Source organism: Eretmochelys imbricata, chromosome 5 (genome assembly GCF_965152235.1).
Source record: "Eretmochelys imbricata isolate rEreImb1 chromosome 5, rEreImb1.hap1, whole genome shotgun sequence".
NCBI classification, from domain to species: domain Eukaryota; kingdom Metazoa; phylum Chordata; order Testudines; family Cheloniidae; genus Eretmochelys; species Eretmochelys imbricata.
Genome location: NC_135576.1, coordinates 109,460,067 through 109,474,534, shown reverse-complemented (window position 1 = coordinate 109,474,534; position 14,468 = coordinate 109,460,067). Strand labels below are relative to the sequence as shown.

The 14,468-nt window shown below is 37.4% G+C and overlaps 1 protein-coding gene across 7 annotated transcripts in view; it reads right to left on the bottom strand.

Annotated features, from left to right (window-relative positions):
- The window catches only part of CCDC171 (coiled-coil domain containing 171), a 238,783-nt gene that overhangs the window by 36,624 nt on the left and 187,691 nt on the right, over positions 1-14,468 (bottom strand). For all 7 annotated transcript variants that reach the window (XR_013346211.1, XR_013346212.1, XM_077817681.1 and 4 more), the window contains exon 25: positions 6,250-6,402. Coding sequence is in view for 5 of the 7 variants with exons in the window: in XM_077817681.1 (XP_077673807.1) it covers positions 6,250-6,402 (153 nt within the window). In the remaining 2 variants the exon portion in view is untranslated. The remainder of the gene's footprint in view (positions 1-6,249; positions 6,403-14,468) is intronic.

The window sequence follows — 14,468 nt, the reverse complement described above, 5'->3', positions numbered from 1 at the left end:
GTATTTTATTTCAAGGCTAAATTTGTCTAATTTCATATTCCAGCCACTGGATGTTGTTATACCTTTGTATATACTTTGTCAGCAAGGCTGAAAAGTTTCTACACTATCAGGTGTCTTTTCCATGTGTCAAGTCAACTCTCAACCTTCTCTCTGAAAAACTGAATATGTTGAGCTCCTTACGACTCACCTTTTATCCCCACCAAATTTCCATTTCCTTTGCACTCATGAGGTCCTTATTTCTCTATCTTCTCTTTCCATTACTCTCTGTCTCTACCCTTTTTGTCTCCTTCCCTTCCCACTATAATTTGTACTCCAAAGGGATGGAGGAGGAGCAGGGATAACCACCGCCACCTACTCAATGCTTCTGCCCCCAGCCAGGTAGATGCACTGTGGTGCTGCACTAGATGCCCATTTCCTCCCCTATACTGACTTGCCCTATCCTGAACCATGCAGCAGAACAGAGCAAGCCACAGAGTGCAGTGAGCACATTCAGGTTCAGAGAAACACTCAATCACCTGGCCCAGCACAACTGTGGCTCCCAATGTCTGTCACCACTATCAAAATTTTTCAAATATTCAACACTTCTACAAAACACGGGATGCTGACATCAGTGCAAAAAGCACAAGGCTGGAAGCTATGAAGGTCAGAGGCTCTGGAGAACTGACATCATATGAATAAACATACCACCCTTTACAGGTAACGCAAACTTTGCTCTGAATTGCTTTTTCTCACTTTCTAGAATGTGTTTGAAAGCACAGTGGAAAATGCCATGTCATTAGAACAGCTCACTGCAATACTGGACTCACAAGAGATTTTCATTTGGCAGTAGATGTACCATGGATTCACATGCTTGCCATGGGCACTTATGTTGCCAAGTGTGGCCCAAACCTATGGTTGCTCCTGCCCCAAAGACCCAAAAAGGACTTGCTTATGACTGCACTACTGTATTATACAGCACTCAAAAGCTCTCAGTTCAAAGCATACTGTTAACTGTAACTCAGAATAAAAGTGCAAGTACTGTAGTAAGCTAATGTGTTTGAAGGTGGAGTAAAATGGATCAAAGAAGCATATCCCTCTACTGTTAAAGTAACTGACAAGAGTTCATTTAATGGGAAACCTTGAAGCAAAGTCCAAACTCTGGTATTACAGCTAGATATTGCTGAACAAGAAATAAGCAAGTAATGAGACTCTGTATAAATACATTTTAAATTATACCTTTTCCAGTTGTATGCCTTAGTCAGAGTCTTAATATATAAACCATTACAGAGTCACAAATTATGTTATACAGTTATAAGAACACAGAAACATAAGAATGGCCATACTGGGTCAGAACAAAGGTCCATCTAGCCCAGTATCCTGCCTTCCGACGGTGGCCAATGCCAGGTGCCCCAGAGGGAGCGAACAGAACACGTAATCACCAAGTGATCCATCCCCTGTCGCCCATTCCCAGCTTCTGGAAAACAGAGGCTAGAGACACCATCCCTGCCAACCCTGGCTAATAGCCATTGATGGACCTATCCTCCATGAATTTATCTATTTCTTTTTTGATCCCTGTTATAGTCTTGGCCTTCACAACATCCTTGGGCAGAGTTCCACAGGTTGACTGTGCGTTGTGTGAAGAAATACTTCCTTTTGTTTGTTTTAAACCTGCTGCCTGTTAATTTCATTTGGTGACCCCTAGTTCTTGTGTTATGAGAAGGAGTAAATAACCCTTATTTACTTTCTCCACACCAGTCATGGTTTTTTAGATCTCAATCATATCCCCCCTTAGTCGTCTCTTTTCCAAGCTGAAAAGTCACGTTCTTATTAATCGCTCCTCATACGGAAGCCATTCCATTCCCCTAATCATTTTTGTAGCCCTTTTCTGAACCTTTTCCAATTCCAATAGATCTTTTTTGAGATGGGGCGATCAGATCTGCACGCAATATTCAAGATGTGGGTGTACCATGGATTTATATAGCGGCAATATGATATTTTTTGTCTTATTATCGATCCCTTTCTTAATGATTTCCAACATTCTGTTCGCTTTTTTGACTGCCACTGTACATTGAGTGGATGTTTCCAGAGAACTATTCACAATGATTCCAAGATCTCTTTCTTGAGTGGTAACTGCTAATTTAGACCCCATCATTTTATATGTATAGTTGGGATTATGTTTTCCAATGTGCATTATATTAGTTATCATTGATTGGGATACTTTCATTGTAAAGCACATATTTTCAGAGGCACTAAACTTTCTTAAAGGGAGTGGGTGAGGTATAACAAGAGATAAGGGCAGAAGACAGGGAGGAATTATGGAGAACTTTGTAAATGAGATATTGAACTTTGAACTTCATGGAGGAGACTGTGGCAGGAATGTGGCATGCAGTCCTTGGAAGATGTTCAAAGCAGAAATAACTGGGTGAAATTTTCTAGCCTGTGTTATGCAGAAGGATGGACTAGATGAGCATAGTGGTCTCTTCTGTTCTTAAAAGTCAATGGATCTATTAAAACCTGATGGCCAGATCCAGAGATGGCTAAGTTATTCCAGCAGGTGCGACAACCTTGATAGAGTGTTGAAGAAAGGAACAGAGTCTTGACAGCTACATTTTGGGTGGTGGGAACCAGGAGGGGAGGCCTACATCTTGGAAACGGCAGTAGTTACTATACTATTACTACACTATTTCAAAATGTTTTGGTACCAGAGTTGGAGGGCAAGAAAAAAAGTTGATAAAGGAAGGTGCAGCCGAATTTGGAGAGAGCATAGATAAGATGGGAGATGGACAGAGAGGACTCAAAAATTAAAATCAAGCTTGCAAGCACCGGAGACAAGCAGAACAGTGGAAGTAAGGATGCCAGAAAAAGGTGTAAGAAGAGACATCTAGATGGAAAAATAATAAGCACTGTTTTAGCCATACTGAGTCTTAGGTGGTTACAAGAATGAAAAATACATTAGAGAAAGGCAGAGATGCAGGGCTGCACAAAGGGAGAATGGCCAGGACTGAGAAATATATTTGTGAATCATCAACATAGATGTGAGATAAAAAAACCATGGGAGGAAATGAGATCACCATGGGAGACAGTACAGAGGGAGAAAGAAAGGGGGAAAAAGATTAAGACATTTTAAGGACTAGTAGACAGGACCAGACTTTGTATTTTTTGTCAGGCCTGTGAACCATTCTGCCACTGATGTTCCCTTCTCCCACCCCCACCAAATAATTGACTCCTCCCTCATTATCCTCCACAAAACAAATATTTATAGCTGACTCTTATCTACCTTGATCACATTCCACCCTGCATGAATGTGAATGAACAACACAGTCTCTGGATGTAACTAAATAAATAGGATAACCATGTGTCCCATTGCCAAGAGGAAAAGTAGCAGGACTGGGAGTGGAGTGGAGAACGGAGATGTTGATTCAGAGGCTAAGTTGAAAAATGAGAAGATGGAAAGGAAAAGTGAGAACAAACGGATCTTGCCATAAAGTGTCAGTTTTGTTTTTGCAGTAATCAGCAAAATCTTCGGCGCAGAGAGAGAAAGAGAGGGGAGGTGGGGGGGAAGATGGGGCCTGAGTAGCAGGTTTTAGAAGAAGTCTATCATAGAAGTAACGTTGCTTAAGCATGTGAGAAAACAGTGTGGAAGAAAGAGGATCAAACTAAGTTACAATGGAAAATGTCTGAGAAAATGAAACTGGAGGTGAGAACAGAGGTACACCAACAGGTGAAAGAAACAGCCAGAAGGTAGTAAGCAAAAGAAGATAACTACCAAAAATACGATGAAGTTATAACCAACATCAGTTTGGAACAACTCAGGGGATGGTAGAAAGAAGAACGGAGAACAGAAATCTGATTTAGTAATTATCAAGGTTTAAGTAAATACTAGGCATACACAGACTGTGTACTTCCAAGACAATTATTTTTAGCAATAAATTATGATTTGGTGTTCCAGACTGACAAGTACATGGCAAGCACATATGAAAGCTCTGCACACTGAAAAACTGTGTCAACTAATTGAGCTAGACCAGTTTTTCTGGGCAAATGCACTGAATAATCTCTCTGGATAAAGCCCTCCTATCTTAAGGTTTTGGGAAGGGGGTGGGGGAAATATCATTAGATCACACATTCAATTCTGTAACTTTAGCACCCTCGTGGCCAATATGGAGTCTGCTCTGCAGGCAGCTCTGGCCAAGAGAAGGCGCATGCAGGAATGCAGCAGGAAAAATCCTACTTTGTTAAAATTCAGGCTTTCTGAAATCACTGCATATATTAATGGATAGAGCTTACAAAATATTCAAATATAACAAAATACTACAGACATACAAGTGAGTGGAGTTAAGCTGTTTTAGGAAAAATAACTTTGAATATCCTGTCTTTGCTGTGTTTAAATTCTAAACCATAATTTTGCATTAAGACTTATACTTAGGCTGTAAGTAGACTGCAAACCCCTGGGGAGAGGGATTGTTTGTTTGTTTGTGTAGCACCTAGCATAATAAGGTCCTGATCTGTGATTGGAGCCCACAGATGATACTGCTGTACACATAACAAACAACAACAACATAGTTTTTGCATTGATGATGTTTATAGAATTATATAGTTTTCAATAAGTGTTAAGTTTAATCACAGGCATCATCGCTTTTTATAGTGCCATATCAAACCATGGAATACCGCTTCAAAGACTAATAGCATAATCTTAGCTAAAAACTTTCTATATCCAAAGGCAAGCAAACCTCACTGCAGTAAGCTTGGCAGGCTGCCCACTCTTAGCTACACAAGTGGTCATCTTGATTGAAACCCTCAACAATAAAAAGACAACAAAGCAAACCTAGTAAGACTGAAGTAGCTCAGCAGTACACATGTAAACCTAGAGGAACCCAAAAGATAAAGGAAAATTGGTTGGAGAAGAAAAGAAACAATTTCAATAGGCCTCTTAGGTTGTCTAGAGTCACAAATGTATCAATAAAGCTTTGCGCTTATGTGATATCATTAGCTCACACATTCAACCTTTCATCCAAAGATCTTAAAGTTTAAGTTCAGCACTGAGGGAAATATCTCCCTCTGTGCTGATCCAATGTAGAAATGAGTCAATGAGAAATTAATGCAAGCTCTTATGCAGGCAACCAAAGTCACAAGCACAGTCCCTGAATAACGGGTTGCTGATATGCTTACTTGGTTTGTTTCAACAATTCCTCTCTTCCTACTTGACACTCAATGTCTCTGTTTTCCCTACTGTCCTTTGCTTTATCCAGAGTGAAAGGAGAGAAAGAAAAAAAACCAAGACAAAAAAAAAAGCTCATCCCTTTATACAATAAGGAAGAAAGAATTGGGAAAATTTATTAATTATATGTAACTTATCTACACAATCTCACTAAAGACATATTTAGCTACATATTTGTGACAGTTTATACATCTGCCTGATGCCTGTGTGACACAAATATATCTGCATTCAATAATCCCCCTAGGGAGGGCTAGCTCAGTGGTTTGAGCACTGGCCTGCTAAACCCAGGGTCATGAGTTCAATCCTTGAGGGGGCCATTTAGGGATCTGGGGCAAAAATTGGGGATTGGTCCTGCTTTGAGCAGGGCGTTGGACTAGATTGACCTCCTGAGGTCCCTTCCAACCCTGATATTCTATGATTCTAAAGACAGTTCTCAGATCTGGAATATCACCTTATTAGCCTTAAATTAACCTAAATTTAATCGTGGACAACAATATTTTAGACATCAAATGATTCTTGAAATAGGATTTTAACTTTATAGATGATTAATCATACTATTTCTCTTTCACTAGGCATGTATTATGAATAAGTATAGTTGCCTATGGAGAATAATCACATGTTCTAATTACCATTTTGGTTATACGCATAATTAATAACATTCTGGCTTAATAGGACATGCTGCAACTATAGACAGTTGCATGCTTCAGGTCCAAAATCTAACTGTCATCTGAACTGCCAAAGACAAAGAAGCCACGATGCTGTGTTTTTAACTTTGGCAACATTGAACAAATCTTTATACAAGATATTGTGGTAAAATTAATCCTCTCATTGCTTTCATCTACCACCCTCCCTTTGGCCACGTATCAAGCATCACAATAGCATTTTTGTACTGGTAATTTTGTATTACTGTGCTAAACTGTGATATGAAATTAGCTATATTGAAGAAATATGATCACACATTCCTATCAGAACTACACAATATGAGAGTAGATACAGCCTAGTAATCTGAATATCCAAATTATACAAGCAAATTAAATTATGGAAAGCAGACTTACTGATTGTAAGCTTTCATTTTCACGAAGACAAGCTGTTTGGAGTTCTGATTTCAGGGCTGCAATGTGATGTCGATGAGATGCTATTTCTCTCTCTAATGTAGCAACTCTGGAGCTTGCGAGTTGGTAGACATCCATAAAACTTATAATCAGAGCCTTTAAAAAGTAAAATAAATAATCAATACCACGTGGACCTTACATAAATGCCAGGTTGCATACAGCCAAAGTCATTATAGAATCACACTAGCTAACTTTTATTAATAAAGAAAACAAAGGTTGGAAGATTTTCTAAAGTTCAGCAGTATTATTTAACAATTAAAAGACATAGCAAAGGTTTATGTAACCCTACCAATATTGTAAATGGCTAATAGCATTACAGAAAGCACACAACCCTGCACTTAAATTAGGAGATATTTTCAAACATGGATTACTGCATTCAAGAGCTGACACTATTTTTCACTGTACTTAAATACAAGTTTCAGTGGAAGGTCAATTTCTATCTACAGGGAAGTTTACCTCAAAAATACACATTTTCCAAATTGAACTGAGACACAAACTCTCTCAGCTCAGATTTAAAAAAAACCCCACAGATTTAATTTGGCATGCAACAAAAGAAATCAAGTAAACTTCCAGACCTCTTAAAGTAAATAACCAGTTTACCATATAGTTGGGAAAATATAATTGTGCTTGTGTATATAACAGAAGAATGTTCCAGCTGTGTAATATTGATCAGACTGATAATAAAGTTAACAGCAAAAGAGAATATAAATGATTTGGCAGTCCTAGTAACTTTATATCTACCCTAAATAATAGAACACTGTTGGGATTATTGGTCTTCTTTACATCAGGTTAATCACAGTTTATAGGTTACAGTTTTCTCTTCTGAAGTGACCTGTAGTGAGTTTTCTAACGTAAGAACATCTTTAAGGCTAATATGAAATCTGCCTGCTGAACATAATACTTAGTGGAGGCTAAAATAAATTCACTAGCACTAAAGGAAACTCCCAAGATCTTTTCAAGTTTTTCTTTGTTTTATACATTTTCTACTGTTTGTGCAAATAAAATAAAAGTAACAGGGCTGAAGTGAAATCTATTACACCGGGGTGAATACGGCCAAATAATACTAGCAAATTACTTACATCACATATATGGTGGCTATTCTCAGTAAGAAGAATCCCAAAGTGTTTTACACATTATGGCCCCAATCCAGGAAAGATATCCAAGCCAGTGTAAGGGCTTGCCTTTGTTGATACCTACCAAATGCATCTGTGTCTTGAGTAGAATGTGGCAGCCATTTACAAAAATATTTCAAAAGGGTTTAGAACAAAACAAAGAATAGCATGTTCCATACAAAACAGTATGATGCTTCACCTCAGTGAGACTGCTCAGGGGCTTAAAGCTAGGCATGTGCTGAAGTACCTTGATGCATCAGGGCCTGTGACTGAGCACTCAAATCAGGAAATATCAAAGCTCAGGTTACATGGCCACCTTAACTCTGACCCCTTCTATATAAGTATTAAGATAGAGTCCTTTATTATACTGTATTCTCAACTTTTACAATAATGACAATAAGGTTAAGTATACCAAATTGAAAATATATTTCAAGATGCTAAACGTGTGGATCTCAAGATGTAGGGAGAAAATCTTGCCCCACTCTATTATTTGAGAAATTGGATGCTGTTGTGTAACTTACAGATGACTACACAGAGGGGAACAGAATTTAGGCTGTAGGTGCAATTTGAACTATGGCATTTGCTGACTTTTCTTTGAAATAAAACTAGATTTCTGTAACTATTTAGGGCTCCTATCAATATGTGACTTGCAAGCATACAAACCTATGGTACACATTTAAGGTCACAGCTTAAATTAAAATGTGGAGACTGACTTTTCTTAGCTGCCCACTCTTTGAACTGAGGCCCTGATCCTGCTAGCTTGCATGTGCAGGTGCACCTTTGTGCCAATGCAGTCCCAGTAGTGAGAACAGGGCTCTGCCCATGTATAGGAAGTTGTAGAATCAAGGTGTTACTGAAGCTCCTACTGAAAAGGGTATTGTGCACCCCATTTCACCACTTCCCTATCAACCATGAACTTTCTAACCCCAGCTGTTTCATTTTCAGAATAGTTTTAAAAGGTTGGAAAGACAGTGTATTTTTCTCCCAACTCTTCCTATGCTCAAATTTTCAGGGGGAAAAAAATAACATCCAGATGAAAGGCAGAAGTTTCACAAAGTTATTAACAAAACAAGTAGCTGGAATAGAAACATTTATGCAACCTTAAGGAGGTTTAAAGTCCCAGAGGAATTTTGACAGGCCAACCTAGATTTGAAATCAGCCAGGACATGGGGGTCAACATCTTCTACGCCTCCAAAAGGCACCAGGAGATCCTCAATAACGAATACCCAGAACTTCAGTTGTAAATCTAATCTGGAAGACAGCACCCCTAGCAGTAAAATGTGCTTAGCATCAAGTCAAGACACTGATTTATTGTTGAGTCAACATGAAGAAAATCACATGGAGAGTCCCCAGCATCGCTTCCTACAGTACCTAAGCTTCCCTTATTTGAATCATCGGTGGGGGAGGGAGAAATCTTTCCTATTTGGTCATTTTAAAGTTTTGTCAAACAGTGATTTCACTGGTTTCTATTGGAATTTAACATTTTTTGTTTTAATCCTTATTTGTATATTACAGATATAACATCTGCATCGCTCTAGAAGGAAGGTTTATTCACTGATCAACAGTGTTTGTTAATAGAATTGGAGATCAGGTATCTTCCAGAAACAAAGCTTAACAGCCCCCCGGCTTCCACCAGCATGCCAGATTTTAAAAAAAACAGACACAACAACGACAAGTACAGATACTTTTGTAGCCTTCCGGATATATTTTTATAGCACTAAATTTGACATTCAGACATGTCTGTAGGAACCACATTTTAGTGAGCCCTTCTGTTTTTTTGAATACACTGGTAATAGCGTGACATGCAAACTGGGAATAGAACATCTGAAACAAGTAACAAATCATCTTTCATGACAAGTAAGAATGATTTTTAAAATACATATTAGACATTGATTTTCATTCAGAAAAGTCAGTCATAGTGATCCCTGAACATTATAGGAAGCAATTTTTGCAACCCAGACATATATTTTCACACATTCACTTTAAAAGCTAAAACCCCTTTCAGACTGACGAATATTGTAGGAATGTCAGTGGGGCAGCAGACTTAGCTAAAGAGGCCACAGCAATTCTGAGGGCTGAAGAATGTTAATTTTAAACATTAAAAAAGCCAGCTGAAGTATGGAATATAGGATGTGAGTTAATAAAGGGTGAAACTTGCATAGTGCTGCCAATTTTAGAGCAGAAAAGGTAATGAATTCCTTTTTTTAGTTAATTCAGAGTAAGTAGTGAGAGTCCCCTTCCTATGCCTCCATTTCATAAGAGATGTTATTTGTTTAAAATCATACATTTTATAATGCTATTGACATGGCAGAAGCATATTATAATGTCAAAAGGAGTTATCACTGTGAGAACATACCCATGTTCCAACACTACTGCTCAAGACACTGTCAGCTTCATGAAAATGGAAGGGCAACATGCTGAACTGGCTACAACTGACACAAAAAGGGTACTGAAGAGAGTAGCATGGAGAAAGGAAGGTCTTACAATTAAGGTGCTGGACTGGGGTAAATGTTAAGAAGTACTTAAATCCCATTTTAAGATGTGATTTTCAATGAAATTTAAGAGCCTAAAGGCCAGATTTTTAAATGTCTTTAGGTGCTTAAAGATGCTGGTGGATGGCTAGTGGGATTTTCAGAAGTGTCTGGGTGCCTAACTCTCATTGATTGCAAAGGGAGTTAGGTGCCGAGGTATTCTGAAAAGTTAGGTGCTGAGGTGCCTATCTGCATCTCTAGATGCCTTTTAAACACTTTTAAACACCTGGCCCTAAATTACTTTTGAAAATGGAACGTAGGTACCTTTGAATATGTTAATCTTAATTTATTTTTGTCTCTATTCCCAATCAGTAAAAGGGGGCATTGTGAGAATAAATGTGTTAATGTCTGTGATGCACTCAGTTACTATGACGATGGAGGTACTGTGAGTGGGTAGATAGATAAGATAGTACTTAACCAACATTTAAAAAGTGGAACTATAAAATGGACATTGAAAGGTGACACTATCTGTTTTAAATTAAAACAGATAAAGGTAAGGATTAGTTAAAAGCATAACAAAACACTGGAAAAACAAGAACAAGAAAAATCTATTTAACGTAATAGGTAAGCTGAACCCTGCTCAAAAAGTACTAAGTTTGAGGATGGCCTATTTGTACTACAGAATTTCTCACAAATAGTTCTGGTTTGGGCCCCGTATCTATGAAGTTGAGCATCTTACTCTGACAAATTTCCAGTGAGGCAAACGACTTCAAGGCTTATATGATTTTTTTAATAACACAATGAACTATGGAGCAAAAGTGTAATTTTAAAATTATCATATTGTCCCCCTCCAATCAACTTTAGAATAGAACAAGAATTTTCACAGGAGGCCCCTGTCTACAGCACATGCAATAATAATAATAAATAATAATAATAATAATTAATAAATACAAATATTCCCTCCCTTCAGTGATATGACTGACTGATCATCACTATGTGCTCAGTCTTATTCAGAAACAGCAATTCTAAGATGTGCAGTGTAACATTATGCTTGTAAATATCTTTTACATTATACTATTGCCTATAAATTTGTCAGCGAGAAGACTTTAATCTTTGGAGATTTTTTTTATAAAGTATAGTAAAATATGGCATTCTGATAGCTGGCACTGGTAAATTATGCAACAGTGTTCAAGAGACATGAAGATTAAAGTACAAAATGAGGGCTAAAGCATATCCTTTAAATTTAATTAACTAGATCAAAGGTCACTCAAAGTATTACCAAGTTAAAAACTTCAGTGGAAAAATATTTTAGGAAACATTCAGAGTGCACAAATTATTAAATGATTTCTTGTCAATGTATTAATGTGTTTATTATACTTCATGAGGAAAGGAAAATCAGTTATTTATTCCATGTTGAAATACTCTATCAGTGGGATACCCCTTTCCCAATAATTAGATTCATGTAACCTAGTTAGAGTAAATACAATCCAATAAGAACTTTAATTTTTTTCTGCAATTTTACTTTCTGTGTTTTGATTTGCAGATAACAAAAGATTAAAATATTATCTAATGCCTTCATAGCTTTACATTGTTTCCAAAGCTGCTAATAAATACCAAATGTAAAACAAATTGCATTAAGGACCAGATCCTCAGCTTGTAAATCAACGTAGTGCTACTGACTTTCATTTCATTTACACCAGCTGAGAATCTGATCCTGAGAGTACAGCAATTACACACCTAGAGATAATTTTAGCTCCTATTTAGAAGAAAGGAAAGGGAAGGAAATAAATAACCACAGGCAACCTATTATGAGCTAATGCAAATCAAAGAACGTATAATAAACAGACCAGACAGACAACATAAGCCTCAAATGTGTAGCGTATGATACAGCAGTCAGAAAAATCAAGAACCAACTACTTCACACTACACTTTTATTTTTAAAGTATGAAAAAGAAGAAAAATCAAAATTTACATTTGCCTGTTAGGTTTCCCCCTTCAGGAAATTCTGAACTAAAAAGAATATTAGTAGGTAGTAAAATGTACCTAAGGGCAATATATACAAAGAGATAAAAAGAACAAGAGAAAGAATAATAAATGGACTACAGAAGAATGAGAGCTTAACTTTAGTATAACAAAGCACTTAGATAAAAATCTGAAGAGACTAAGAATTTTATGTATAGTATGAAGTTTGGCTGACGTGTGATATGGGCAAAAGCAATCAGCATGAAAATAAAACTCAAAAGATTGGAGTTCTGTGTGTTTAATAGATAATGTACAGTATGCCTTTTATTACTGCAACCCTAGTTTATGTCTGGCCCTAATATTACATAAATAAGATTAGTTTAACAGGTTCACAAAAAACAAACATATACCAACCAATTAATTTTGGCTTTGAGAAGGCCAACCCCGAGTGATTTTATGATATTTATTAGAAGTCTGTGGAGGCTGCTTTTGTGGGTAGAGGGATTAATTTCCCCCTTCATTTTAGCATTTGAAAATTCACTCTGGCTGCCTTGTCCCATCGCCCAAAATGTCTAGTGGCAACATCAGTAGAGGATGTAAATATAGCAGCCTCTCAGGCATCAGAAAAGGCCACATGGGAGACAACATTCAGCAAAATTGCACTTTTGCAGCTGTTTGGCACTTTTTTAATGATCTGTTCTCCTGGTATCTTGTTTCAACAGTAAACTTTTTGTTGGGTCCATTCAACCGTGGCACGTACAATTTAAATGTGCCAAAAATCAAACCAGTCCTGTTACAACTTTTTTCAACCAAACCTGACTCAGGGCCACACTTGGGGCCTAACTCCATCCCCTTTGTTCCGATAACAATTATGTTCCCCCCAAAGGTCTCAGAGGATAGCCCAAGGAAAGGAAGCTTGAAATAAAAGGCTAGATTCTCTGTCAGAGGTAATAACATGACTTCCTACAAGAAAACTGAAAAGAGAGCATTGAAATTGACAGAGACTGAAGGGAAAGTGCTTCTTCTGGAAACCACAGCAAATGGGCATAAAACAATAGTCATGGAAATTATTATAAAGAATAAGATGCTCAAGAATAACATTGATTCTATAGAAAATAATCTATAAATTAAGACCATTAGGTGGGGAGTTTGTTGATAAGCTCAGGTACTGAGAGTTTCATAATAAAGTGGCTACCTAAGACTCTGGGGAGTCAGAACTTTCTTCTAACTATTGAACCAAGCTCCCATTTAAGAAGGAGGATCTCGCTGATGCATGGAATATTACTTTCATTATTTATTACATGCTGACAGGCTTGGTAGTGTACAAGATGAAAAATAAAGGCAGTCATTGCCCCAGATAGCTTACAGTTTAAGCAACAGACGCAGAAGAAGATGCTGAAACTATTCCCACCCTCCTCTCTCCCATTTTCTCTCTCTTTTCCTCCTAAACAATATTGGTAATTTTATTGTGGGTTGGTATTTGTGGGTCTCGAGGAGAAAGGGAGTCTTTTGAGGGTTTGTGTGTCAGCAAAAGAGGGGCACGGGTACTAGAAAGTCATTCCATGAATTGGAGGGCATCATGAAAAGGGCATGAAGATGGAAAGGGAGGAGACAGGCACCAAGACTACCACCACTGAGGGAACAAAATAAGAAACTACATCTGAGATTTAGGCTGGGCTTTTAAGGGACAGATGAGATGATTAAACTTGATATAATGGGGAAGGGAAAGCTAATGAAGTGAATTGAAGAGGGAGGGATATTGCCTGATGAACTACCAAGGAAGATAATTTTAGAGACTATGTTTTCAAATGATCAGAGGGGAGCAAAATGGGGAAATTAATATTAGATTTCCAAGATATCGTGGGGGCAGGAGCAGCAAGACTCCATAAGAACCTCAAGGTACTGGGGGTATGTTACTTTGCCATTAAGGTAGCTTCATGGTTAAGTCATGTACACCTAAGAAATACAGCAGTATGCATGTGTGCACAGGTACATTAGCTTAGTAGTTTAGAACCTGATCCAACTCAGACTGCAGTGCCAAAGAAAAACTGTGCTGATGGCTCAAAAAAATTACAAGAATAAGGAGGCTGACAAAATTATTTACATAAATACCACAGAGATCTTACATAAAACTCTAATTCAAGCTTAATCAGGATTATTTTGACAAAGCAGTTTGTGTAAACAGAAAAGAAAGAAAAAAGGTACAAGGTGTTACATGTGTATCTAATGTAGGAAAAAATATGATATTGTATTTATTTGAGATTACAGAATGTGACCTCATAGTTAAAGAGCCTACCATAAAGCACACACATACAATGAATGGGCCAGAATTAAGTACTTTGAATACTTAATCATGCAACCTTTATTTATTTAACGTATTTTTTAAATGGAATTATATAAACAGTTTTCATTCTGTTGCATTGTCTAACACACGTTATATGTCTCAAGCAGAAAAATTTCTCACTGGGAAACTGACTTCATTCTGAAACAGTTTTAGACAACCAGTTTAAAAAGGGTTCTAGTCAATGTTTTTGTTCTGGCAGCATCTAGCTAGTGTGGACAGGTCACCTATCTCTTGAAAGAGTTTTTGAAAAATGTTCTTAAACATTTTTCTACT